General features: G+C 48.6%; 1 protein-coding gene across 2 annotated transcripts; it reads right to left on the bottom strand.

Moving 5' to 3' along the window:
* Positions 1-1,674: 1,674 nt before the first annotated feature.
* Positions 1,675-16,640, bottom strand: WNT5A (Wnt family member 5A). 2 transcript variants are annotated; one of them, XM_056501703.1, is made up of 5 exons: positions 15,659-16,640; positions 12,251-12,384; positions 10,836-11,101; positions 5,978-6,270; positions 1,675-4,470 (listed from the first exon to the last, which is right to left on the bottom strand). In XM_056501703.1, the coding sequence occupies exons 1-5, from the start codon at positions 15,662-15,664 to the stop codon at positions 4,012-4,014; spliced, it is 1,158 nt and encodes a 385-aa protein (XP_056357678.1). In that variant the 5' UTR covers positions 15,665-16,640; the 3' UTR covers positions 1,675-4,011. The 2 variants fall into 2 exon arrangements, with proteins under 2 accessions (XP_056357678.1, XP_056357679.1); XM_056501704.1 differs by lacking the exon at positions 15,659-16,640 and adding an exon at positions 12,949-13,339.
* Positions 16,641-23,521: the final 6,881 nt, after the last annotated feature.

Genomic DNA, 23,521 nt, shown 5'->3' with positions numbered 1-23,521 from the left:
GCCTGCCTTTCAAACTGACTTGTATAATAGATAAACAGTTTTAAGACTACCACAGTCAGCAAGTACATGCATAAGCTTTACATTAATACACTTACCTATATTTTTAAGAGAGCTTCATTTTTCCTCGTTGTTCTCAGTTTCCTCTAGCATACATTCCAGCAGAAAAAACTAGACATTTTTTTCTGATTGACCAAAACCACACTTTTACAATGAATATCCTAATGGTTTAGATATTATTCCTCAAACTCCTTATCCAAAGGAAAGCAGCCTTTCTGTCAGCTTCAGTATCAATTTCTACAAGTTTTGTATCATCTTTCTATCATTCTATCAAACAGATCCTTCAGAAAGGAAGGATTTTAACTTGCATCCTGTATGCAGTGCCTGACTTGAAGCTGCCATTCTCTTCAAGTCTCTTATCTCTGGTGCACTGCCTGATAACACCTGAGGGAGGGCTTTGGTGCTTTGCAAAAACAGAGTGGATCTCAGTATTGGCAAAGAAAAAAAACCAAACACAAACATTTGAATTTATTACTAAAAAACCAGGATTCTGAAACAGCATTTTTAACAAAATTAAACAGATAAACTTCGGTGCAAATTAAAAACAACTCTCTTGTATCTGAGCCCATAATGACTATTTTGAATACAGATTATTTACTGTTGGCAATAAAGAAGTTTTTTGGTAACTTTTCTGTTATTGGGAAGAGCTTGAATACAATCCAGTCAAAAAAAATTGCTGACTTTCCTAAATAGGGGCTGTGTTTTTGCAATAAAGAATACTGGTCAATATACAAGTGGAGGAAAACTGAACCAGATGTCAGTAATAGGACCACAGAACGTTGCATTTGCCCAGAATCGCTATTTTAAACACATGATGTTGGTCTACTGGTTTGTGGGATAATACATTCTTGGCAGCCAGAAGGAGTTTCGATATGTTAGAAGGTTATCCTTGAAAAAAAAAAAAAAAAAAAAAAAAAAAAAAAAAAAATGTGGAGAAGAGAGGTAAAGAAAGGCCACTAATTCATCAAGTTACCTATAGCAAAAAAAAAAAAAAATTTAAAATTCTGACTTAAGAAATCACTTCAAAGAAAAGCCAGTCTCAAAACAGAAAGCTTGGGGTTCATATTAATTTTTGTTTTCTGCTTTACCTCCCTAATACGAATACTTCATTCATCCTTCACTGCACTTTGCCTTGCTGGGTTTTTTAAGGATTCCTCCCTTCATTTGTACTGGCGAGCTCTCACCTTGCAGAAGCACCCCACACACCAGAGCACACAAACCCAGGGCTTCTCCTGCTGGAAACCACACCAGGATCCTGCTGCCCCAAAATCCCTGAAGCAGCCCTGGAAGCTGTGAGCACACAAGTAATAACCCAGGTCCCTGTCCTGGTGATTTAGTAGTTACCCATCTCTAAAATGCTTCCTAGCTCAGAGTCACAGCGGGTTCTGAGTGGTTTTTTGGTGTGTTTTTTGGTTTGGGTTTTTTTTCCCCCCTTCTACTTAAGAAGTAGTTACATCTGTAAGTCTTCTTAATATTGAAATAAAACTTCAAAATGTACTTTGTATGTTTGGCCAACAAACACTTCCCTGTTTTACCATGTAGTAAATTTAAAAATCAACTCCGCTCATTGTCTTAACAAACCCTCCTCTGAAAGATAATTAAAACCACTTCCCAATATACAACCAAAGTTTTATTTTTATAGTCTATCTTCAATTATGGCATAATCCTTTCTTTTTTTTAACCAGTGAAATATACAAATCACACAAGACAGAAATATGTACATTAAATGTACAGAACAGAGGAAAGGACATAGAAGATTTACATATCTGAATGACAAGTAAAATATTTTACATTAAATAGGGTTTTAATAGCTAGGATCATGAGATTCAGTTCTGCTCAGACAGAAGTCACTAAAAAGGAACATGAGGTGATTCAGCAAATGAAAAAAAAGATCATGGTTTTTGTACAATAAAAACCAAAGTGACATATTCAATGAATTAGTGCTTTATTTATTTCTCTTACTTTAAAGATATTCTTTGCAAACATCTGAAGATGAGGGGTAAATATGTCCTTGTACAATAAATTAAGAGCAATAAAGCGCCACTGAGAAGCTGATAAATGATTGAGATGAATTTAATGATACAGCTTTAAGGCTTGTGAAAAGTCAAGGCTTTAGTACAACTAGGCTAAAGTGAAAGGTTTTCCTCACTTGGTATCTGCAAAACCATTTTCTTTAACGTGTAGGATGAGACTGAATTGGAAATTGGCATCTGAACCGAAGATGAAATCCTGTGTAACTACACAGCACGGGGGAACACATACTGTTTGACAAACAACAATTCTCTGCTCAGAAACTGAAAAGCAAGGGCCGAATGCAGCACACTTTGGAGTTGGAAGGTGTCTCCTTTCACAATAATCAATAATGCCCTTAATGTGAGACTGGAATACAAGCAATCTCCAGACTGGTATCGATTCAAGTGCAGGGTGCTGCCTCTACCAACCACCCAAGGAAGTCCTGAAATTGGGAAGAGGCTTACTTCTTTGTGATTATCCTTAAAATTTTTGAATGTTAGAAGTTCTTTAAAAAAAAAAAAAAAAAAAAATTAAAAATTAAAAATAAAAAACCCACCAAAAGCTTAGAATCAATCTAAACACCTGAAGAGATCTGAAAAAGAAAATAAGGGATGAACTGCCCCTTTAATTTAGATGTTTTATTATTTTCTAAATCATGAAGATATATATGTACAAAAAGCTTTGAAGTATCAGACACCAGAGACCACAGTTCTCCCATATATAAGCAACTGCTCGAGTATAGTCTGAACAGTTGTAGTGTATATCTGCAATATATTATCCAAAGCATGTGTATTAAAGACATAGGATGATAAATTTGGTATTGCTGCGACGTTTCATTGAACTATAATAGTCAGTTAATGTTATTAAAATATGAAACTATTGTCTCCTTGAGTGAAAGCGTTCCCAAAATCTGCGAAAAAAATAAAAATCAATCATTCCAAGAGCGGATATCTAATGATTTATTTTCTCACATAAAATTAGAGGAGTTATTTGTCAAGCTGTGTTTTGAAAGCCAGCCAGCTATTACACCATTTGAAGGCATTTTCAGATTTGGGGAAGTCTCCTTTCCATGGGCTTTCCAGGCTGGGACAGCAAAGCTGTCTGTGAGCAGCGCCCAGCCCGAGCTGCTCACAGCAGGGCAGGGCTGCTCCGCACACGAGACACTCGAGCGCCACAACGAGCTGATGGGGCCAAGCTCTGCCTTCAACAACATCTTGATCATTCACCGAGGCAACTTAGATTTTTTTTTTTTTTTCCCCTGGGTTTTTTTTCCTGTCTTGCTTGGTTCTGGAACCAGCCCTGGTGACTCAGGGATAGCGCAGCTGAAGCCTTTCTGATCCTTTACTCTTTGCCCTCTGGTGACCCTTGGTGGGCAATGACACCGCACCTTGTGATGAACATACCCCTTATTTACAGAGCCCTACATGCACTGAACAGCTTTATACACCCTATTCTAGCAACTTCTAGTGTCTGAACCTAAGAGTCATGGACAGGTCTGTGTGTTCCTCACATCCATAAGGATTGTTCTAACATCCCAAGCACATTACATGGTTGCTCTGCCTACTGCACGTGTATTACGTTCCATGGATCTAAATTAGCATATGTCAGATTTTCCCCTCAAACTACTCTATGGTTTGTAAGAAAAGTCAATTTTTTTTTTTTTTAACTTTGTAAAATAAATATTCTCAGAGTCTCCTCCATTATTGCCAAAAATATAAGCCTCACACAGTTCTGGGATGGACGCAGAGAGGGTTTCCAGGCACTTCTCTTTGCAACCTTTATATTTTTCTTTTTTTCTTTCCTTCCCCGCCCCTTTTTTTTTCCATTTTATTTTTTTTTTTCTTAAAAGAAGACGAAAACTCGTTGGACTCTATAAATAAAGTGGAGATAGTCCTGCGGAAAGGGAGAGGCGGCTGCAGTTCCTCCCACCTCTCCCGTGCCCTATTTGCACACAAACTGGTCCACGATCTCCGTGCACAGCTTGCACTTGACGTAGCAGCACCAGTGGAACTTGCAGTGGCAGCGCTCTCGCTGCACCGTCTTGAACTGATCGTAGCCGCGGCCGCAGCACATGAGCTCGCAGCCGTCCATGCCCTCCGAGGTCTTGTTGCAGAGCCGGCCCTGCGTGCCCAGCGAGCCCGTGCTCTCGTTGCGCACGCAGTAGTCGGGGCTGGGGTCGATGTACACCAGGTCGTGGATGGTGGGCGCGTTGAAGCGGCTGTTCACCTGCACCAGCTTCCCCCGGCTGTTGAGCTTCATGGCGGCGGCGCTGTCGTACTTCTCCTTCAGGGCGTCGCCCACCTTGCGGAAATCGGCCAGCTGCAGCCAGCAGGTCTTCAGGCTGCAGGAGCCAGAGACGCCGTGGCACTTACAGGCCACGTCGGCCAGGTTGTACACCGTCTGCAGGAGGTGGGGAGAAGCAAAAACCATGATGAAGGACTGGCATGGCTGTGAGAGCATTTACACCCCTGTGTCCTATTCCCACTGGCCCCCATAACATTCACCCAAGCATCCTCCCCCCTCCTCCAGTACAGAGGGAAGCCAGCTGACACACCCCTGCACCCCCAGCACCCTGAAGAGCCAGGAGGAGGAGGAGGAGGAGAGAGTCTCACCAGCCCCTCCCCACAAAGGAGACAGATTCAACAGCACACAGACAGCAGCATCACTCAGGCTGCGCTCAAATTTTAGGAATTCGTTCTCACGCCAGCAAAGGATTTTGCTATTTCATTGAGAAATGTAAAACATCTCCTTATTTTCTATCTGAGTTACTCTCCCTATTGATCTCTGCTTGAGGCTGCAATTAGGGAAAGAGTTAAGATTCCTCTTGCTCCTGGCTCAGCTGCAGCTGATTGTCTACTCTTGGCTCGGCATCCTCCTCCTATCCCAAATACTGCTCTGGAAGAGAGACTTCATCCAAGAAGAAACCCCCAAACACCTATGGGTGGGAGTCAGAGCTACATAGCAATATCCTCTTTACAAAGCTTTGGCAGGGAAACCTCAGTCATTTGCCCTGTACAAATAAAATAAGAGTCAGTGTTGACACTGCCCCAAAAATCCTGGGGTCTGACACATTAGATGATACTGTAGACAGCTTCCACCCAGCAGTTACAAAGTCTTAACGCTGCCAAATGGCACTGCAAAGATGAGGCTGAGGAAGGAAAAAACTCCTCGAGTCCCCGTAAGCAACTGTGAAAGTGCCATTTTTCTTCTTGCTAATAGTAATTGGCCCGTCCATTGCTTTCAGACACCCTCCCCCCTCTAACACTGAAATACTATTAATTTTCAATTATCTTTCATCCTTCTTTACCTTAGAACACAAGTGTAAAGTCTCAGCCGACTATTGCTGGCACTTCAAGCACTAGGAAAATAATGATTTTGGCTCTTCATATTCAGACTATTAAAAAAAAAGTTTACACCCATTCATTTAAAGCATTTTTGAGATTAAAGAAACCTTGAAGACATGTTCAACCACAGAAGACCATGTTTTCTAATAGCATAGAGAAGCTTTTCACATACTCTTAGACCAGGCAAAGGGAAAAAAGTCAGAACAATCCTGTGGCAAAATTCCAGCCTGGGAAGCCCAGCACACCCCTCTTCCTTCCAACACACACTGCCCTGGTTGGAAATACCAACTAATAAAACCCTGCTCTACAGAGAATCCACAGCGAGCAGGGCACTTTTCATGAAACAATACAGAGGGAAACACAACACGCTTTGGTCCCAGCCTGCCCCAGGAGGAAAGCAGCAGGACCAAAAGCAACACCAACCCACCCACACCCCGGATGTGCCCTCTCCTCGTTCCGCGCATCAAAGCAAAGCCAAGCCGTGCTGGCTGCCCTGTGCCCAGCACAGCATGGGTCTCCCAAAGGAGGGCTGAGGAGCGGGACAGCCGCTGTCAGACACTCACCCTCCTGCCGGCCTCGTTGTTGTGCAGGTTCATCATGATGCGGGCGCTCTCGTAGGAGCCTCGCTGGTACACGCGCTCGCGCTCCCGCGCGTCCACGAACTCCTTGGCGAAGCGGTATCCGTACTCGATGTTGTCCCCGCAGCCGCCCCACAGCCAGTCCCGGGGCAGGTCCTTGGGGCGCGCGGCGCGGCTGCAGCCGCACGAGGACAGCTCGCCCTCGCGGCACGCGCGGCTCATGGCGTTGACCACGCCGGCCGCGCTCACCGCGTAGGTGAACGCCGTCTCCCGGCTGCCTGCGGAGACACGGCGGGTTAGCGACACACACCAGGCTCACCGCGCAGCAGGAGGCAGAGCGACCCTGAACCACGCTGCCCAAAACAGCCTCACTGAAAGAACCAAACAACCCCAGCCACTTGAGCACACACAGCTTGTCAAGGGCAGAAATCACTCCTCACTCACGCGGGGCCAAAGCAGCCATGCCTGCGTGTGAGGGAGGGAAGGGCAACAGGCTCCCTGTCCTTCAGGAGAAAGAGATGTTAAATACAACCTTTAAAAGTCCAGTTCTTAAATTACTACTTCTCAAACGTGATTGATGCTCTTCACCCACTTATTCCAACTTATTTAAAGTTCAAGCGTTTTACCAAGTCTCCTGGTATCGAAAGAATCAGGCAGCAGAACAACACACAGCCTTCCACCCTACACATTAGCCAGACACTTCTGGAGAGACTATTTAAAACTAACAGCAACCTGTGCTGGTTATTATCCACCGCTCCAGCTCTTGCGAATACGGCAAGGGAGCCCACGGACAATAATTTTTACAAATTACAGGGAAGAAAAAACCCTTGGCACAAGGTGGCCTTGAAGGTTTTCTCCTGCATCTGGTGCCCTTAAATGGAAATGGAAAACCTCAAGTTTCCAACTTTCGTTAAGAAAAAGTTGCAATACCGCTAACGTAAGACATGGCCACATACCATCCTATTGACAGTATCTGATCCCATCCCATTAAAGTCTGACTTCCCCAATCACTTTTCCAAGGGTGCCACAAGTTCTGAGTACAACAAGCAAAGCTCACAGATAAACAAGCACAAAACTTGCACGAGACAGCAACACTTGAATTTTTCTTTTTCTCCTTAAGAAACATCATCCCAATGGGTCTTTTCCAAGATTCTCAGAATGACTGAAAATAGACTAAATATTTCTTTTCTGTTTATATGATTTAAGTTTTATTCCTAATCTTTAGTCTAATCAATAGATCAAGCTAGCTTTTAATCTTGATTTTACGTGATTTTACTTAGGGAACATCATGAACCTTTGAAAAATTAGGTCTTTAAGAGGCCACATTTTTGGGCAAGTCATGTATATTTAGACAGCAACATTTTTAGGCAAAATCTCTTTGTGCGAGACATATCATGACAGGTCAAATCTTATAGGAGCTTTCAAGCACTTCTGAAACATAAATAATTTGAAGTCTGGTTCATATTTAACATCACGATGACACCATGATCAGAGCAGCTTTGTTAATACAACAGCTGTCATCCGCTGGATTAACTTTAGTAATCGAGGCTGAGTTTAACTGGGAAAAATCAGAAATCTTATGTTAGGAAAGATGAGACTTAAGGAAGATCCGAAGCACTTTGCTACCTTACAATGATCTATACTCACAGACACCTGCTCTTGGAAGTATCTACATGAATTGTGGGTACAAAGGGTTACAGGAGTAGCATTTTCAGTTAAAAAAAAAAAAACATTGGCTTGATGTGGTGACTTAGGCCTTGCATCTACTGCAAACTATAGCAGGGGGAACCTCATAGAGATTTTAATGTTCCCTTTTGCTCTGTAACACACATTTTTGGATTAATTCCTTAAGCAAAATTTCCACTATATTGAGAGGAAAGAAACGTGGTCTGCTTTGGACCACAGGACTCGCCTCTTCCGTTCCATTTTTGTTCTTTTCATGTTTAGTTAGCTCATGCTCTCACATGGTTCACTCTGCTGCTTATTGCGGGATTTCAACTCATAAAGCCAACTATTTCTGACTAGTTTTTATTATTACCCTGGAACAAATTTTAAAGAACTTACTCTTAGTGGGAAGGAGTAAGGAAAGGCTTGGGTACAGGAAGGAGAGTTGCCCTGCAAGTTCCCTCCTTGAGCAGTTAGGCAAATTATAAAATAGCATCAGCTGCTGAAGTACACTTCAAGCCAACACTGCCTCAAGTCATCAACCCCAGGAACACATTAAGAGTGATGGTTCCACATGGATGAGTTACTCTGAGTTTTCTTTTTTTTTTCTTCTTTTTTCAGTCTTTAGGCACAACTGTGCTTTCCTTCACTGTCAAACATATCTGTCTTTTCCCACAGTCCAGGATTTCTCTCTATTGTAGCCATGGCAAGCAAACACACATTCCAAACACGTTCGAGTCCCCTCTCTCCCATATATATAAAACATAGAAATGGAACTGTTCAATATACACACACTGTAGGAAGCCACCCACAGAGCAAGGCACTGAGCTTTACACTTGATCTGAATAAGTCTGCAAGAACAGAACCTTTTTTTTTTTTTTTATACCTGAACATAAGATACAAAATGTTCTTTGTCTTGCATTTTAGCAGCATTCAACAGCAGGCTGAGGGCAGAATAAACTGGACCCCAACCACACGGAGCTGTGGGGGGAGGATGCAGTGATTTTGTTTCCTGTTAGCACCTCGCTGTGTGTGCAAAGCCCACGTGCAGCCACAAAGCCAGGGATGGCAGTGAGCACCGTGCCCCACCTGGAACCAGCACCCAAGGAGGCAGTGCATAGCACAGGCCCTAAAACTTTACAGTTCAGCAAGCCACAGAGCAAGTTTCCAAAGCCAAGGGCAGGTTTATTTGTACAGCTTTAGCTAACTGCAGGGTAAATGCTGGAAGAAAGGCTGTGCATTGACACAGGGGGCCGTGGCTGTGCCGGCGGGCAGCGCCGTGCCCGGGAACTCTCTGGGGCGCAACCGAGGGCACGGGGCAAAATCTCCCAACAATGTGCACTCAGAGCCTGCCCCTCCTGCACTGCTGGGAGCAAGGGCTACCCACTGCCCACCACACAGGGCATGGCAGCCTGGGGTCAATGGAATCAGGCTCTGAAAGTGCCCACTTTTCCTTCCATGCACAGGAACACCGGCTGGTGATTACCGAGGGTCAACGTGAAATACCACAACTGCTACACCTCCTTCCTCGCTCTCAGTGAGTTCACTCTTCATGCTCTAACTCCTGAATATGCCTATTAACCTTGCTTCCATCTGCAATTAGAATAAGTGGCTTAATTATGATGAATTGCTGTGTAGACATCAGCTAATACAGTCACATCCAGCAAAAGGGTGCGGCAAAGTTATTTAACTTGAAAGGAACCACCTTTAAATAGATCTGTCATACCTGGGGAGGGCAGAAACATCGATTCCAGAGACAGACACCACAAATCATGGGCCCCATCCTGTACACTCCTTCACACCCTCAGCTAATTTTCACTTGATTGGATAATAAATAAGGGCTGAAGGATGAAGGCCTATATTTTAAATAGATTAATGTTCTGACATTTGTTAGATTACTAGAACAGAGAGGTGTACAGAAGAAGCTTGCTTTCATGTTTTTAGACTTTTGCTTGGGTAAGGTAAAAAAAAAAAAGCCTTCTATGGAGGGTTAATGCTTTAAAAAGCCTAGGGAAGGTTGTTTATCTAAAATCAAATGTTTTAATTCAGTACTTTATGCAATAGAGTTTTTTCTATTTCTCTGACAATCTCCAACAAAAACTGAGACCAAATGTGAATTGATGTATTCCTTCAACTTTAACTGGAGTCAGCCCATTTACAGACAAACCTAGACTGAGATCGATTTTAAAACTTTTTCTTTTTCTAAAGCAGGGCAGAAAATCACTGCCATAAAAGCTTTACTTTACAACTCCAACTAAAAAGCAGTGTTGTGTTTGCCAGTGTACCACTCACTGCTTAAGAGATCACAAGTGTCACCCAGAAAAATAGGGGGTTTTTCAGTTGATTCACAAAACCAGCAATCTGACTTGAGAAAGTCAGGGGAAAGTTTCACCATGGACCACATTCAACAGCACTGGTTAAAATTTTGACAATGGCTTTAAAATACTATGAGGTCCTTAAATGTCAGGAAAGGCAGGCAGCACACGAGCTCTGGAGAAGGCCATTTCAAAGAGGATCTGACAGGGTTGGGTGTCCACCAAATTGTGATAAGATGTTAAACAAGAACCTGTCTCTTTCCAGTGATGTGATTTCATTAAAAGTCAGTTACAAGGACAATCACATATTCTACCACGATAGAACTGATCTCATGAAAATTACCCTGCTACAGTAATTTAAAAATAAATTCGTTTTCCTTAAAAAGAGAAAAAAAAATCCTGTATCTGGAAACAAGCAAGGAGGAATTGCCTATAAACACTAATCGACAGAGCAGCAATTTTCAGTTAACCTCTGGACCAGGAGCGATTTATTATCCAGCTGCTAACTTTGGAACTAGACATGGACATCTTTAATTTTACAAGACGCTGATGGTTTTAATTCTTGTAGGTTGCCTTCGTTTTGTCTCAGGTTTTCTAAAAAAGAGATTTCAGGGCCTCATTTTCCTTTCTCCCTTATTCCCATATGCAAATATATATTCCTACTTTGTTTTCCAAGACATATGGCTGGACAGTGGTGGGAAATCACCTCCAGCTAAAAATAATCCAACTCCTTTGCCAACTTTTAGAAACACTTGATTGTATACAGCACTCAGTAAGAACCTGGCAAGAGATTCAAGTGCAGAACAGTGTGTGCCATACATATCCTTAGACAAGAGTTTAATCATAAAGATGTTGCTTCCTACCTATCTGCATGACTCTGCCAAAAACAGAGTTGTTGTCCACAGTGCTGCAATTCCATCTTCTATGTCTGAATTGATACTGGCACTCCTTAATGCCCGTCTTTGCACCCTCTCCAATGAACTGCATATGGTCCTGATACAATTGGCAGAGTTTCTTCTGTCCTTGGGAAAGCCCTGCTAGCTGGCTACACAGGGGCTGGGCTCCTATAATATACACCTCTGACATCTGAACAGGGTTCATGGGGTTCATGGGGTTCATCCCTAAAGACCTGCACAAAGAAAGATTTGCATTAATAAACAGAAGATTTCAAAATAAAATAAAGCAATTTTTAAAAATAAATCCATAAATCCCAAACAGAACTGTATCTTATACATGAGCATACAACTGTTTTTGTTAACAAGTGAAGAAAAACTCCAGACACTTAAATATGAAACTTTTGTTTTAAGAACAGGGCAGAAGTTACCAGTTTCCACCCATGTGGTTATCACCATACGTTAGAGACTGAATGTCACACAGACTTGGAAGACCTGCATCTAGGCAGCCTTTTACCAGCTTAAATTGACACAGTAAAAATAACAGAAGCTCCAAACAACTGCAAGGCCAGGAAAACAAATAAAGCAAAAATGAAAAAAGCTCTCCAAATCCCAATTTGTCTTAACACATATTTTATATATAAATCTGGGGTTTTCAATCTGATCTATTATAAACAAATAGGGAAACCCTTAGCAAGCCAGAAGTTAGAAACTTGCTACAGCCTACTTCTAGCTTCTTCCAAATGACAATACAGAAACATACAAGCAAGCATAGTCATTCTAAACAAAATCAACTTTGTTTTCTTAATTCTTAAAGTGCTCTTCACGTTACACATTTCAATTAAAAAGTGGCTATTAGTCCAAAAGGCATCACTGGAAAGAGCAGAGAAACACCTATTTGAAGAACTCTCAACATCTTACACTATAGAGATAATTTGCCAAAGCAGGAATTTAAATGTACTCCTTTGTAACAAAATATATTTGTAAACATTTCAGTTACAGAAAACTTCAAACTGAAACTTTAAGTTTTTCCTTGCAAATCAGCATTTTCCCTTGTACATGTAAAACATCTAAGGTAAGGGAATTGAAATGTCTCTTTTAAAAGAGAAACAATTATAGTAATTTAAAGATGATAAAATTCATAGAGAATCCACCAGACAGCATTCTAAATTCTGTATTTTACAAGACGAGATGTTGCACATTTACCCTCATTCGACAGACCCGTTCCTTTTCCTACACAACATATTCCAACCAGCACGCTTCTCCCCTGCTGCCTCGCTCCGGCCGCACTCCGGCAGAAACAAAGTACAGAAGAAGCACAGAGACATTGAAGCAAGCAAATCTTGACACCCCCTTTCAAAACCAAGTCGATACGAGATGCTTACCACCAAGAGCTGGCTTCTATTACAACCTGGGTAAAAGAGGAGAAAACGGCCAGAGCCACTACGAGGTACTGAGAAGCCATTGTACTGCCAACTGTCCCCACAGCACCTCCGTGGATTAATACTGCACTGGATTTCTAGAGGGGGGAGAAAAAGGATCAGATTGTTTATTGCTTCTCAGACCATTTTCGAGCATTCAAGTTTAAACAACGGAAGTCTCCGGGCCCCTTTTAACTTGACTCTGACTCGCCGGCCCTTCTCCCCGCCGAGCTCTGGTGCCAGACACAGGCACGTCGCAGCTCCCGCTGCACCGGGCAGAACCCACCCCCGCACCCCCTCCCCTCCCCGGACACCGCCTTCCCGGGCCGCCCGCCCGTCCCTGCGTCCCGGCCCCGCCGCTCCGCACCCCGCCCGCCGCGGCCCGGCCCGGCCCGGCACGGCACGGCACCGCACCGGGTGCGACACGGCACGGCACGGGCACGGCACCGCACCGGGTGCGACACGGCACGGCACGGCACGGCACGGCACCGCACCGGGTGCGACACGACACGGCACGGCACGGCCCGGCACGGCACGGCACGGCACCGGGCGCGATACGGCTCGGCACGGCACCGCACCAGGCGCGACAGCTGCTCCGGACACGGGACCCATCCCCGCTGCCCCGGGCTAGAGCCACCCGCGGCTCCCGGGCCGGGCATTACCCCATCGCTGCCCGCGCCGGGACACGGAAGGCTCGCGGCTGGCGAAAGGCGGCCTCAGGTTCACCAAGCGAGCCCGAGAGGGAGCGGAGCGATGCCCGAGGGGTCCCTCCCGGGGATGATGCGGCCGGTCCTTGCCCTCCCCCGTCGTCCCCTAAAATATCTCGGGGCTCCCGCCCGCCGCGATCGCCGAGGCAGCCCCGAGCTGCGCGCTGGCACCGCGGTGACGGCCCCGACGGCAGCCCCAGGGCCGGGACCGGCCCGGGGAGGTACCGGGAGCGACAAGGAGCAGCTCCGCGTCCCGACCCGGAGCCTGCAACAACCGGGCTGCCGCCCTGGAAGTCAAACGCTTCCCCCGACAGGTCCCGCGATCACCGTCTGGTCCTCACACGGGACTCTCTCACTCGCTCCCCAGAGCCATTCCTGGGGTTTATTTCCCCTCCCCTCGGAAGGAAAAAAAAAAAAAAAAAAAAAAAAAAAAAAAAAAAAAAAAGGTCATTCCGACACTTGGGGGCTCCCTATTCCCTATTCATTCTCCAAAGGCCCTTAACGCTGAATTGAAGGTGTTCTTAATTCTAATTTATTTCTGTTTGCGAAGGGCCGGGAGGAGCGGAGCGCTGGCAGCGGGGCCGGACACGGAACCTGCCCGGGCACACGCGGGGAAGCTGCGGCAGCGCGGGGACCCCCATGCGCCGCTCCCCGACACTGCTCCCCGCGCCGTGCGGCTTAAACATGCCCTGCCCGGGAGAGATGAGCCCCCCCCGAGTCCCCACTGCTGGGGGTGGGCAAATGGGGGCCGGTCTCCGCAGCAGAAAGAGCCCGCCCGCCCCACAGGGGCTCGGCCCCGGCAAAGGTGCGAACGCCGAGGGCGCGCAGAGCGAGGGACGAGGCGAAGCGAGGTGTGCCCCCGCGACACCCAGCAGCGACAGCGCCGGGCTCCTTTCGTCTGCTACTCGTGAAGTAATGACAGGAACAAAGAAGCGCCACGGAAGTGCCCGAGCCCCGAGGAGCTCGGAGACGCCGGTGCCCATGCGGGACGCCGGCAGCCGTGCCCGGCCCAGCGGTGTGCCCGGGCACGCCGAGCTGACGGGGCACCGGGATGGGGCGCTGCCCCCCTGCAGGGCGCGGCCGGCAGGGTCAAAGGCACTGCCCCGCTGCAAGGGCCGGGTGCCCCCGAGCCCCCCGAGCTCCGCAGCCCCCGGCCCGCCGGCGGCGCCCCGGGCAGCGCTGGCGGCCCGCTCCCAACAGGGGGCGGCCGCGCTCGGCGGCTCTGCCCTTCCGACGGCAGCTCCGCCGGGCCCGGCCCCGCTGCCATCGCCGCCCCGGCTGCGGACACTGCGCCCGGCTGCGAGGCGGGGGAGGCACCTGCGCCCGGCGCCGAGGGAGCGCCCGGCCCTGCTGCACGCAGCAGCTGACAAGGTGCCACCAGGAACACCACCAAAAAAAAAAAAAGAAAAAGCCAATAGTAAAAGAAAAAAAAAAAAAAAAAAAAAAAAAGGAAAACAAAAAAAGGCAGACTGCCCAGCAGCACGGAGCACTGGAGATCGGGAGTGTGAGGCACCGTGTTCAACTTTGTAGGGCCGCGGAGATTGGGTTTTGGTATTTAACGCACCCCATGCGGAGCCCGCGCTCCTTGCCGAGATGAAAAGAGAGGCTTTTACAGATCCTGCACCGCGGGATCGCCTCTGATCCTGTTTTACACGGGGTGTCTGGAAAGCCTGCGAAGGCATCTGGTTTTCTAGGAGCACTACCAGCGGGCAGGCGGCATCCAGAGCCCGGCTCCGGGGGGCTGTAAACCGCGGGAGGCGCAGCGGCTCCGCGGGGACCCCCCGGCCGCCCCCCGCTCCCCGCTGCGCCCTCACAGCCATTTGGAGGAGCGAGAGCACGTCTCACGTTTGCAGGGAAAGGCACTGGCCGGGTCCCGGCCCAGCTCTCCCCAGCGGAGGCGCAAAGGGGTTGTTTTCCCGGGGGTGAAGGCACATCGTGTCCTTCCCTCGGCGCCCGGGGACAGCCTCGCTCCTCGGTCCCGCTGAACTCCCCGTGACCCTCCGAGCGCAGCCCGTTTACCATACAATTGACAATTAAAAACAAACAAACAACAAAAAGCCAACAGCCTTTCCAACATGGAGTCCTCGCAGCGCCAAGGGGACCCCGAGGAGCCGCGCTCCTCCGCGCTGACCCAGGCGGGACCCGCTGCAGATGCAGAGTGATAATCTCCAGAAACTGAGAATAAAATTAAATGGTGGGGGGGGGGTGGGGGGGGGTGGCTGACTCCGGGTCCTCCGCTGGCCCCCAGCCAGATTTCCTTAAAGGTACAGGCCACCATTAGCGCCGACGTTGGGCTCCTCCATAGCGATCCTCCTCGGGAAAGTTTGGGAAGTTTGGAAAGATGTCTTTAAACTCGCGTTAGGAGCCGCTGCCAGAAAGATGCACCGGGACGCGGCGGGCAGAGCGAGCCCAGCAAGTGTCCCTGCGGCGGGCAGCCTCTCTTCGGGGGGAAATTTAAAAGGAGAAGGAAAACCAGAAAACACAAGAGCTTTTCCCAAGTGGGGAGCAGAGCTCTCCCTCCGCGCGGTGAGAGCGGAGAGGTGGGAGCGCCCTGCGGCAGCGGAGCAGCGGAGCAGAGGCCGCCCCGCGCCGGGCCCCGCGCCCCGCCGAGCGCAGCCCACCCTGCGCGCCCGCGGCCCCGCGGCGCGGAGCCCCGCGCACTCACCTCCATCGCGCGGGATCGCCCAGCGGCAGCAGCCAAGTAATCCAAGCGGAGCAGGAGGAGAAACGGCGAGACGAAAGTAAAATCCTGGCTCGCAGGAGCCGGGCGGTATCGTCCCGAGCCGCGGCCGGGGGAGCGCGGGGGCCCGCGGAGCTGGCGGGGGGCGGCGGGCGAGCGGCCGCCCTGTCCGGCGCAAACCGAGCGTGTCCGACTGCGGAGTGGGGCACCAGTGCAGCCTTCTTTCCAAGGTCCATCAGCAATCGCAGTAATTAGGGCTTTCCACCAGCAGAAGAAGGAGGTAAAAAAAAAAAAAAAAAAAAAAAGCCAAAAAAAAAAGCCAAAAAAAAAAAAAAAAAGCCAACCCAACACACGCACACAGCGCCCGTGGGCGTGATTGTGCGGAAGCAAATAAAAATCTTCACAAGCGGCAGCGAAAGCGCCGCGGGCGACGATCCGTCCCACCAGCCCAGGTGGTGCCGCCGCGGGGCTCCCCGCGCTCCCACCCGGCTCCGCCGGCGCTCGGGCCGCCGACCGCCCCCTCCGCAGCTCCGCGGACCGGCCCGCCAGAGGGGGACGATGGAGCCGAGCGGGTGCAGGGCTCCCCCCTGCCCGCCCCCCTTGCCTTGCTTAAAGGCTGCGCGGTGCAGAGCCGGGGGTCCGCCGCCGCAGAGCCATCCCGGGGCCGGCTCCCTCCATTTTACACTGAGAAGAAAAAGCCCCAAACAGAAAAAAGAACTTTCTGCACAAGCGGGAAGGGGGAGGGGGGCTGTGCACGCGTGTGCCTGTCTTACGGGGCGACTGATCCTGCAAGGCGAGCAGGGGCAGGGGGAGGGGAGCAGTCCGGGCTTCAGGAGCTGCGGCTCCCCCAATCCATCGGTGCCAGAGGCGCCCAGCGCCGGGGAGCGGGATACGCGGGAGAAGAGCCGGGAGAGCAAGCCGGGGCAGGCGGCGTCGCGGCAGCCGACCCTTCCTCCGCGGGGCTCTGCCCCCGCCCGCTGCAGCCGGCCCCGCTCCCCCCGCGACTCTCCCTCGCTCCTCTTCACCCCGCTGCTTAAAACTGCGAAAGAAAAAAAAAAAAAAGGAAAAGAAAAAAAACTTAAGAGAGCCAACGGCAGCTGGAAAACTTTCTCGGCAGCGCATGCGCCCAGGGCCGGCCTATTGCAGACGGGGCTGGATTTTAAAGCTGTACGGCAGCGAGCGGGACCCTGCGCAGCCCCGGGCGGGCGGCGAGCGCCGCGCTCCGCTTCAGCCCGCTGCCCTGTCCCTTCCCTGTCCCGTCCCGTCCGCCACGCTGAGCCCTGCATCACCGGGCCACTCTTGCTGCAAACTCGGCGAGAGGCCCGGCGAGGGCAAATTCTTCTTGCAAAGCTGTGCCCCGTGCGCTCATCCCGGCCGGCGGGGTGCGTGCGGGGGTGCACGGCCCCTCCAGCGCCACCGGCTGCTCGAACCGGGCCGGGATGGGGGCACACGTACAACCATGTACACATCTACAGCCCATGAACACCCACAAACACGTCTACACCCGTTTCCATCCATATACACACATCTACACCCATGTACACCCATAAACACATCGACACTCGTTTCCATCCATATACACACATCTACACCCATGTACACCCACAAACACATCGACACCCGTTTCCATCCATATACACACATCTACACCCATGTACACCCTCATACACACATCTACACCCGTTTCCATCCATGCGCACATCTACATGTACACCCATAAACACACATCTACACACATGTACACACATGTACACCCATGCGCACCCATGTACACCCACACACAGCCGTGCACAGCCAGGGGCTGTGCCGGGCCGGCCCCGCGGCGCTCTCCCCCGCACACATGTGCGCACAATGTGCGGCGCACATGGCCCCGCCGAGGGGCTGGCCCAGCGCTCCTGCCGGGCGGCTCGGTGACAAGTCCTGCTTGTCGCATGCTCCGTGTGCCGCCTGCCAAAAGTGGGACGGAGCGAGCTCGACGGCTCGTGTTTCCCCTTCTGCAGCGGCTTTTTGCCGCTGTAAATTTGGCAAGTTGTTGACAAAACTGTTTGGGTTAAATCAAGTGAGACCCAATGAGAGCTACAGGGGAGAGGGGCTTTGCGGACCCTTTGCCAGCTCCCCGCTCTTTCCCCGCTCTGCAGCCCTCGGGTTTTTATTGCACCTCTCCCGTCCCGTGTGCACCCAGGCACAGGAAATGGGAGCGTTCCTCCAGCCGCGCCGTAACTCCGCAGTATTTCCCCTGCATCCGTCTGCAACTGTGGGTCCGCGAGGGGATGCGGGGGAGGGGGCACATTATCAAAGCAGCCCTGGGAAATCCAACCAGGCTGCGAGAGCAGCTCCGCTATCAATAAATGCATTCACTCCACCGAAGCCATTCCAGCGCTAACAGAATCCCTTCAGGAGGCCGATGGGGGGCAAGGCACATCCCGGCCGGGCCGAGCCGAGCCGTGCCCACCTGCTCCCGAGCCAAGGGCTGGTCCGCCCCGCGGGGCGCTGCCCACAGGTGAGCGCAGCCTGCGGCGGCACCGGCGGTGACCGAACGGGCCAGCTGCCCCCGCCGGGCCCCACGGCCCCCGAGCCCCGAGCCCCCCGGAGGGACCGCGACCAGCCCGGGGCTCTGCGACACTGAGCGCCCCGGCCCCAGCCCGCAGCATCGCTCCCGGCAGCTCTCTTTACTCTCTGACACCCAAAGAGCCTTTCCGTGAGGAATCCTCCCTGCCCGGGCTGCTGGTCATTCCTCGGGACGCCTGGTGAGGAATTTATAAATTAGGTGTAGCACCAGGTCCGGGGAGGGGGGAAGGAATAAGGGGGCTGTTCGTTTCTTTAAGAAGACCAACCTTAGTTTTATGCCTAGTAAATAATATTTTATTGCCTTTGGTTTACTGTGGCATTTCAATTATCCCCTTTAGGAGTCTGCAAACTGCGTAGGTTAAAGGTCATTTCTCAAATCACTAGAATTAGTAAAGAATAGCAGAAAACTGTAAAAGGGGGAGGAGCCGGGCAGTAAAACAAGAAAGATCGCCTGGAATAAACTAATAAAGAGCCCCGAGCTGTTTACCTCTCGCATTTGTATTCCCGAATGATGTTTATCATCGTGTAATTGCATAATGTCATCGGGCACAAGAAAACGCCAAGCCCGGTTCGATCCTCACGGGCAGGCTGCGAGCAGCAATGGGCAATGGGCGAAGCCAGCCCCAGATCCTTCTCACTGCCGGGATTCCTAGTCGCTGCTTTTAAAAAGAGAACTGAAGGGGGAATTTATAAATCACGGGCAAATTTTCAAGCTATGGCGCATATAAGTGGAAATAAAGGGCAGAAATCCAAACATCCTGCAAGGCTTTAAGAATTTTAATTTCTCCTCACTATTTAAAACAGCTGGGTGAAGCTAGAGGGGGCAGGAGAAGTATTGACAATGTTATATGCATTCGTGCTGCCCAAGGTGTTGTTTTCCAGGTTTGTTAGTGATGGAGCTCTAAAGGTAACCAGACGGTTGATCTGTCTGGCTTTACTGCCAACACTGAAATGTTTTCTGAAGAAAAAAAAAATCTCAGAGTAATGTCATAAGAAGTATGATGTTATCATTGAATGCCCCAACAGCAGAACCTCAAAAAGCAGCACTGCAGGATTTTAGAGATTTAGGTCTGTTACAGCTCTACAATTCTCTGTAGGGCAGAAGTCAATTATTTCTGGTCTTTTCGATGTGTTTCTGCCATTTTCCTGCAGGGTAATGCATTTTAACAAAGGGGTGGTCACATAAAAACCTTGCACGCCCATGTTCATTGGAATGTGTGGTGCTGTGTGATTTACATCTCCCCATCTTGGCCAATGGCAGGGAAAGGAGGTGTTTTCCTATATGTCCTTTTAGCTCATTATGGAATTGGAGTATATAATGCAGGAATTATGATGCATTTCACACTGAACCATTGTGAAGGCACAGCCCACGTGCAGCTGCTTTGGTATTATTACAGTGAATCTGATTTTTTTAGGTGAGGGTTGTACCATAAAGCCCATTTGACAGAGCAAAGATGTCACATCACTTTGAACATGTAACCTGCACTCTGCCCACCAGACTATCTGCTCCAGGGATGACTGTATTTTAAGCTCCTAGGGATTTAGATGTAACTGCCTCAAAATTACATATGTATTTTCCTAAGGCTGCTTTCTTTCCCAAAACATGCTATTGCTTTTTTCTACTGACCACCCTGTCATCCAACAGATGGCTAAACTACAAAAGAAATGCCAAAGATGATAATTTTATGCCAAATCTTGCAATAAGTGTTATTTTCCTAATCCCCATCCAGTAGAGGCAAGAAATAGCATGGGAAACTCTCTTTTCAGACAATAATTCTGTATTTCTAGCTTCCCTAAATTCTGAACAGGCTTTGGCAAGTTAAGAGTCTTGGAAGACAAAGAAAAAAGTATAGATGTGTGTCCATGTATGGATGTACCCCCACCCTGTTCCTTTCCCATCTCTCAAATCCAAATTAATGATGCTGAAAGACGCCAGCATATCATGAGCAGCAATAAATAACAATAAACCACTAGAGAGGAAGAAACAAGAGCCTAGGTTAGCATTCATCTTTACCAGATGAAGACATATTTTAGATGCTGTGAGATGCAAATAAGAGGCAGCAGGCAAAAGAGGAAAGTTTACAGAGTAATGAAGTGTAACAAATCCAGGTGAATACACCAATCTCCAAACCTGCAAAGCCTGTAGAAAAACCCCAACACCTCACATTTAAATTGATGATAACTATACCAATTTATTATTACTAGTAATGAACTACATAGCAAACAGCCCCCATTTGTCTGCATTATCAGCTGGAGAAGGACAGCTGTGGACTCATTTTTCATGTGCAAAACACAGGTGGTTTCTTTTCATTTCCTTCTTTTTGCCATTGGGGCACAGCCCAGGTACAAGACATGTGCTGGGTCACAGAGGAAAATAAAGAGATGAGACAATAATTTACAAAAAAAAAAAAAAAAAAAAAAAATAGCAGAAGTAACTAAAAGCTATTGAACCAGGATGCCAACTGGATGAACATCTATTGCAGCATGGGGCTCCACTGCCAGGTGGAAGATGGTAAAAAATGCCCCCTCACAAGATCAGGGAAGGCTGTGCTTTGGTGCCCCACAGCAATGACGGCTGTTCTGGTGCCATGGGCAGCAGCTTGTGCCCTGCCCTGGCTCTGGCACACTGAGCTCAGTGAGCTGAGGTGCAGGTGCTGATGGCACTGAAGTGTCTGAAGGTGTTCAAGGAGGACCTGACTGCCCTGCAGCCACCAGGACATGGGAAAACTGTCTGGACCTCTGCAGTCAGAGAGACTGTGGGAGGGTTCTGACACTTTCAGTTTGATCTCTGGAATAGTAAGGTTGTTGAAGGTAACTATCAAAGGGATAAATTTACACCCCTAGAAGAATGTGCTGTTTTCCCTCCTGCCCTGCCTCTCCCTGGGGCACGGGTCCCTCTCCTCTCACCTTGTGCCTTTGTCTCTGTGTGTGGGTCTTTATCTCGGTGATACCTGGCCCGTCCACATCTCGGCCATCCCCCTGCTGCCACCATATGTCATTGGAATGTTTCAAGTAGTGAGTCTGGTTTACTTAAAGAATAGTGCTTTTAGAGGAATAATACTTTGCTTAGTTTCCATTAGGACCTTAAAAAAAAACGTTTATGGGAGGAAAAATAAACAATCCCACCACCACTCCTTAACAACAGAGTACTTACCCTCTCCTAATGCTACCAGTTCCTTCTTTCACTGAGGCCAAAGACACCTCCCATAAACTCTGGAGAGCTCTTACATGTTTCTTCTGAGTGCCCTGAACATAACTCTCCCCAATACACACACACACAAAGGCACACAGAGACTTCATTTTCCAGAGGTGACCAGGCAGGGAGTTTGTCACACTGACTGCAGCCCAGCGAGGTGTCCTGGCTCCTCCTCGACAGCTGCAGCATGGGTGGCACACGGAGGGCTGCAGAGCATGGCACACAGTGGGACAAGGACAGCACATCTTTCCACAGAGCATCCCTCCTGTGGAACAGCCAGCCCTGCTCTCTGTGCAGGGACTCTGCTTCAGCTCCCAAGTTCAGCTGCACAGGGCTGGAGGAGCAGCCCAGCAGCAGCTGTAGAGGAGAGGCATCACTCTGGGGTCTCTGCTCCTTGAACACCCCCCTTGCACCTTAGCAGGCTGTTCAATCCCATTTTCCTGGCATGTTTTGTTGGTGTTGGTGTGATGTCTGTGCTGCAGTCATCAGCTGCAGCTAACAGGATTCTCAGGAGGTTTTATTGACAGCAAAGGAGCAGACCATGAGCTGGGAAGAAGGAGAAGAGAGGAAAGGTCTCCATAGCCCCTCTCTATAGGCATGGACCAGTCTGACACCACTCCTGACATGGTCACAGCCATGTGTGGCTGCCTGGGGCCGCACCCTCTCCTGAACAGCACTCCTTACCTCCAAGAAGATTAGAAGATTAGGCTGGAGTTTATAATTGTAGCAATATTAGATCCTCAGATTCCACATAGCTCAAGGAGGAATGTAGGTGGATGTTGTTTGAAGCTCTCACCTGAAATATCTCCAAGGATTTCTTTAGGATATGTACACACACATGTCATCATTAAAGTGTGTTTAAGAGTGAGAGAAGGGATCTTGGTTAGCCCCTAGATGACACTTATCTTAAAGAGTGCTTAGCTAATTCATCATTTCCTTAGGACTAAAGATACGTCACAACAGCTAAGCCAATGTGTATTTGTCCATGACTGCTAAAGCCAATATAATTCTGAAAATAGCTATTAATCTAGGCACCATGAGCAAAACATCTGATAAATTTAACCCTTCCAAGGCAGTCCCACAGGGATGGAAGATGATCTTCTGTCCTTTGTAATGCTACAGAACGCTGTAAGCATTTCCATCAAGTAGCTGTATTTTTGCTCCTGGGAGAGTGTGACAGGTACTCATTAGTGCCCAGTGTGATGGTAATTGCCCAGCCCTGCCTTGCTGGCACCTGTCCTGGTGGCAGAATTTCTTCCACCCAGCCAGTAATAACCTGTAATTCAAAGCAGAGTGGTGACTCCATGGTATCACTTTCAACAAAGCAGCCAAGCAAAGGAACAGCTACAGGAGTAGCCACTTAATTGCTTGATAATAGTCATAGCACTTCAGTTTATCTAACAGTCTTTATTACTGGTTGCCAATTTTGCATTTTTTCCTTATTTAGTCAGTTGTTTTGACAATATTTTCATAAAACACTTCCTTCCAGATTATCTGAAGCATACAGGGGAGGGACCAGAGGTGGATGTACTGATTAATCCACTGCTGCTTGTAGTGAACTTCAGGGGAAAGCCAAAACTCATTCCCTTCTGTAAGGTTTTATACAGAAAATTTATTGCATTTTCATGAGTTAAGTGTATTTGTACAACCTTTTTTTTTTTTTTTTTTTTTGACAATAGGGTTATGATGTTATTGTGGGGGCTGCATTATCATGGCTGAGATATTCTGAGGATATTTCCATAGAATCTGATAGCATTTCTTCACTACCTCACATTATCAGCTTGTATTTGTTCAGAAGATATTCCCAAGATTTTCAGTGTTTTCTTTGTACTTTTCCTCTCTGTCAAAAAGTTGCCTCAGTTCCAAGTCCCAGCTTGCCTCTGCAAAAAGAGTATAGAATATACATTGTAAAAGTCACTTAAATAGTTAAATGTGTGTCACAGCAGGGCTTTTTGCCACTAAGTGGGCAGGGCACTCCCCTTCCAAATGCTGGACTTTATACTTGCCATTTGCACTGCAATGCATATTGACAGTCCTGTCCCTGAGACCAGAGCACTTTTGGGGAAAGCATTCCTTGTCTGAAA

The sequence above is a fragment of the Oenanthe melanoleuca genome, chromosome 12, assembly GCF_029582105.1.
Source record: "Oenanthe melanoleuca isolate GR-GAL-2019-014 chromosome 12, OMel1.0, whole genome shotgun sequence".
NCBI lineage: Eukaryota > Metazoa > Chordata > Aves > Passeriformes > Muscicapidae > Oenanthe > Oenanthe melanoleuca.
Note: the sequence above shows the minus strand (reverse complement) of the source record. Positions and strands in the feature narration are given on the sequence as shown.

Coding starts and splice junctions, on each gene's coding strand:
- WNT5A (XM_056501703.1), bottom strand. Junction 6,271..10,835: donor TGGCAGAGTCATGCAGATAG/GTAGGAAGCAAC, acceptor GTGTCTCCGCAG/GCAGCCGGGAGACGGCGTTC. Junction 4,471..5,977: donor ACAACGAGGCCGGCAGGAGG/GTGAGTGTCTGA, acceptor CACCTCCTGCAG/ACGGTGTACAACCTGGCCGA.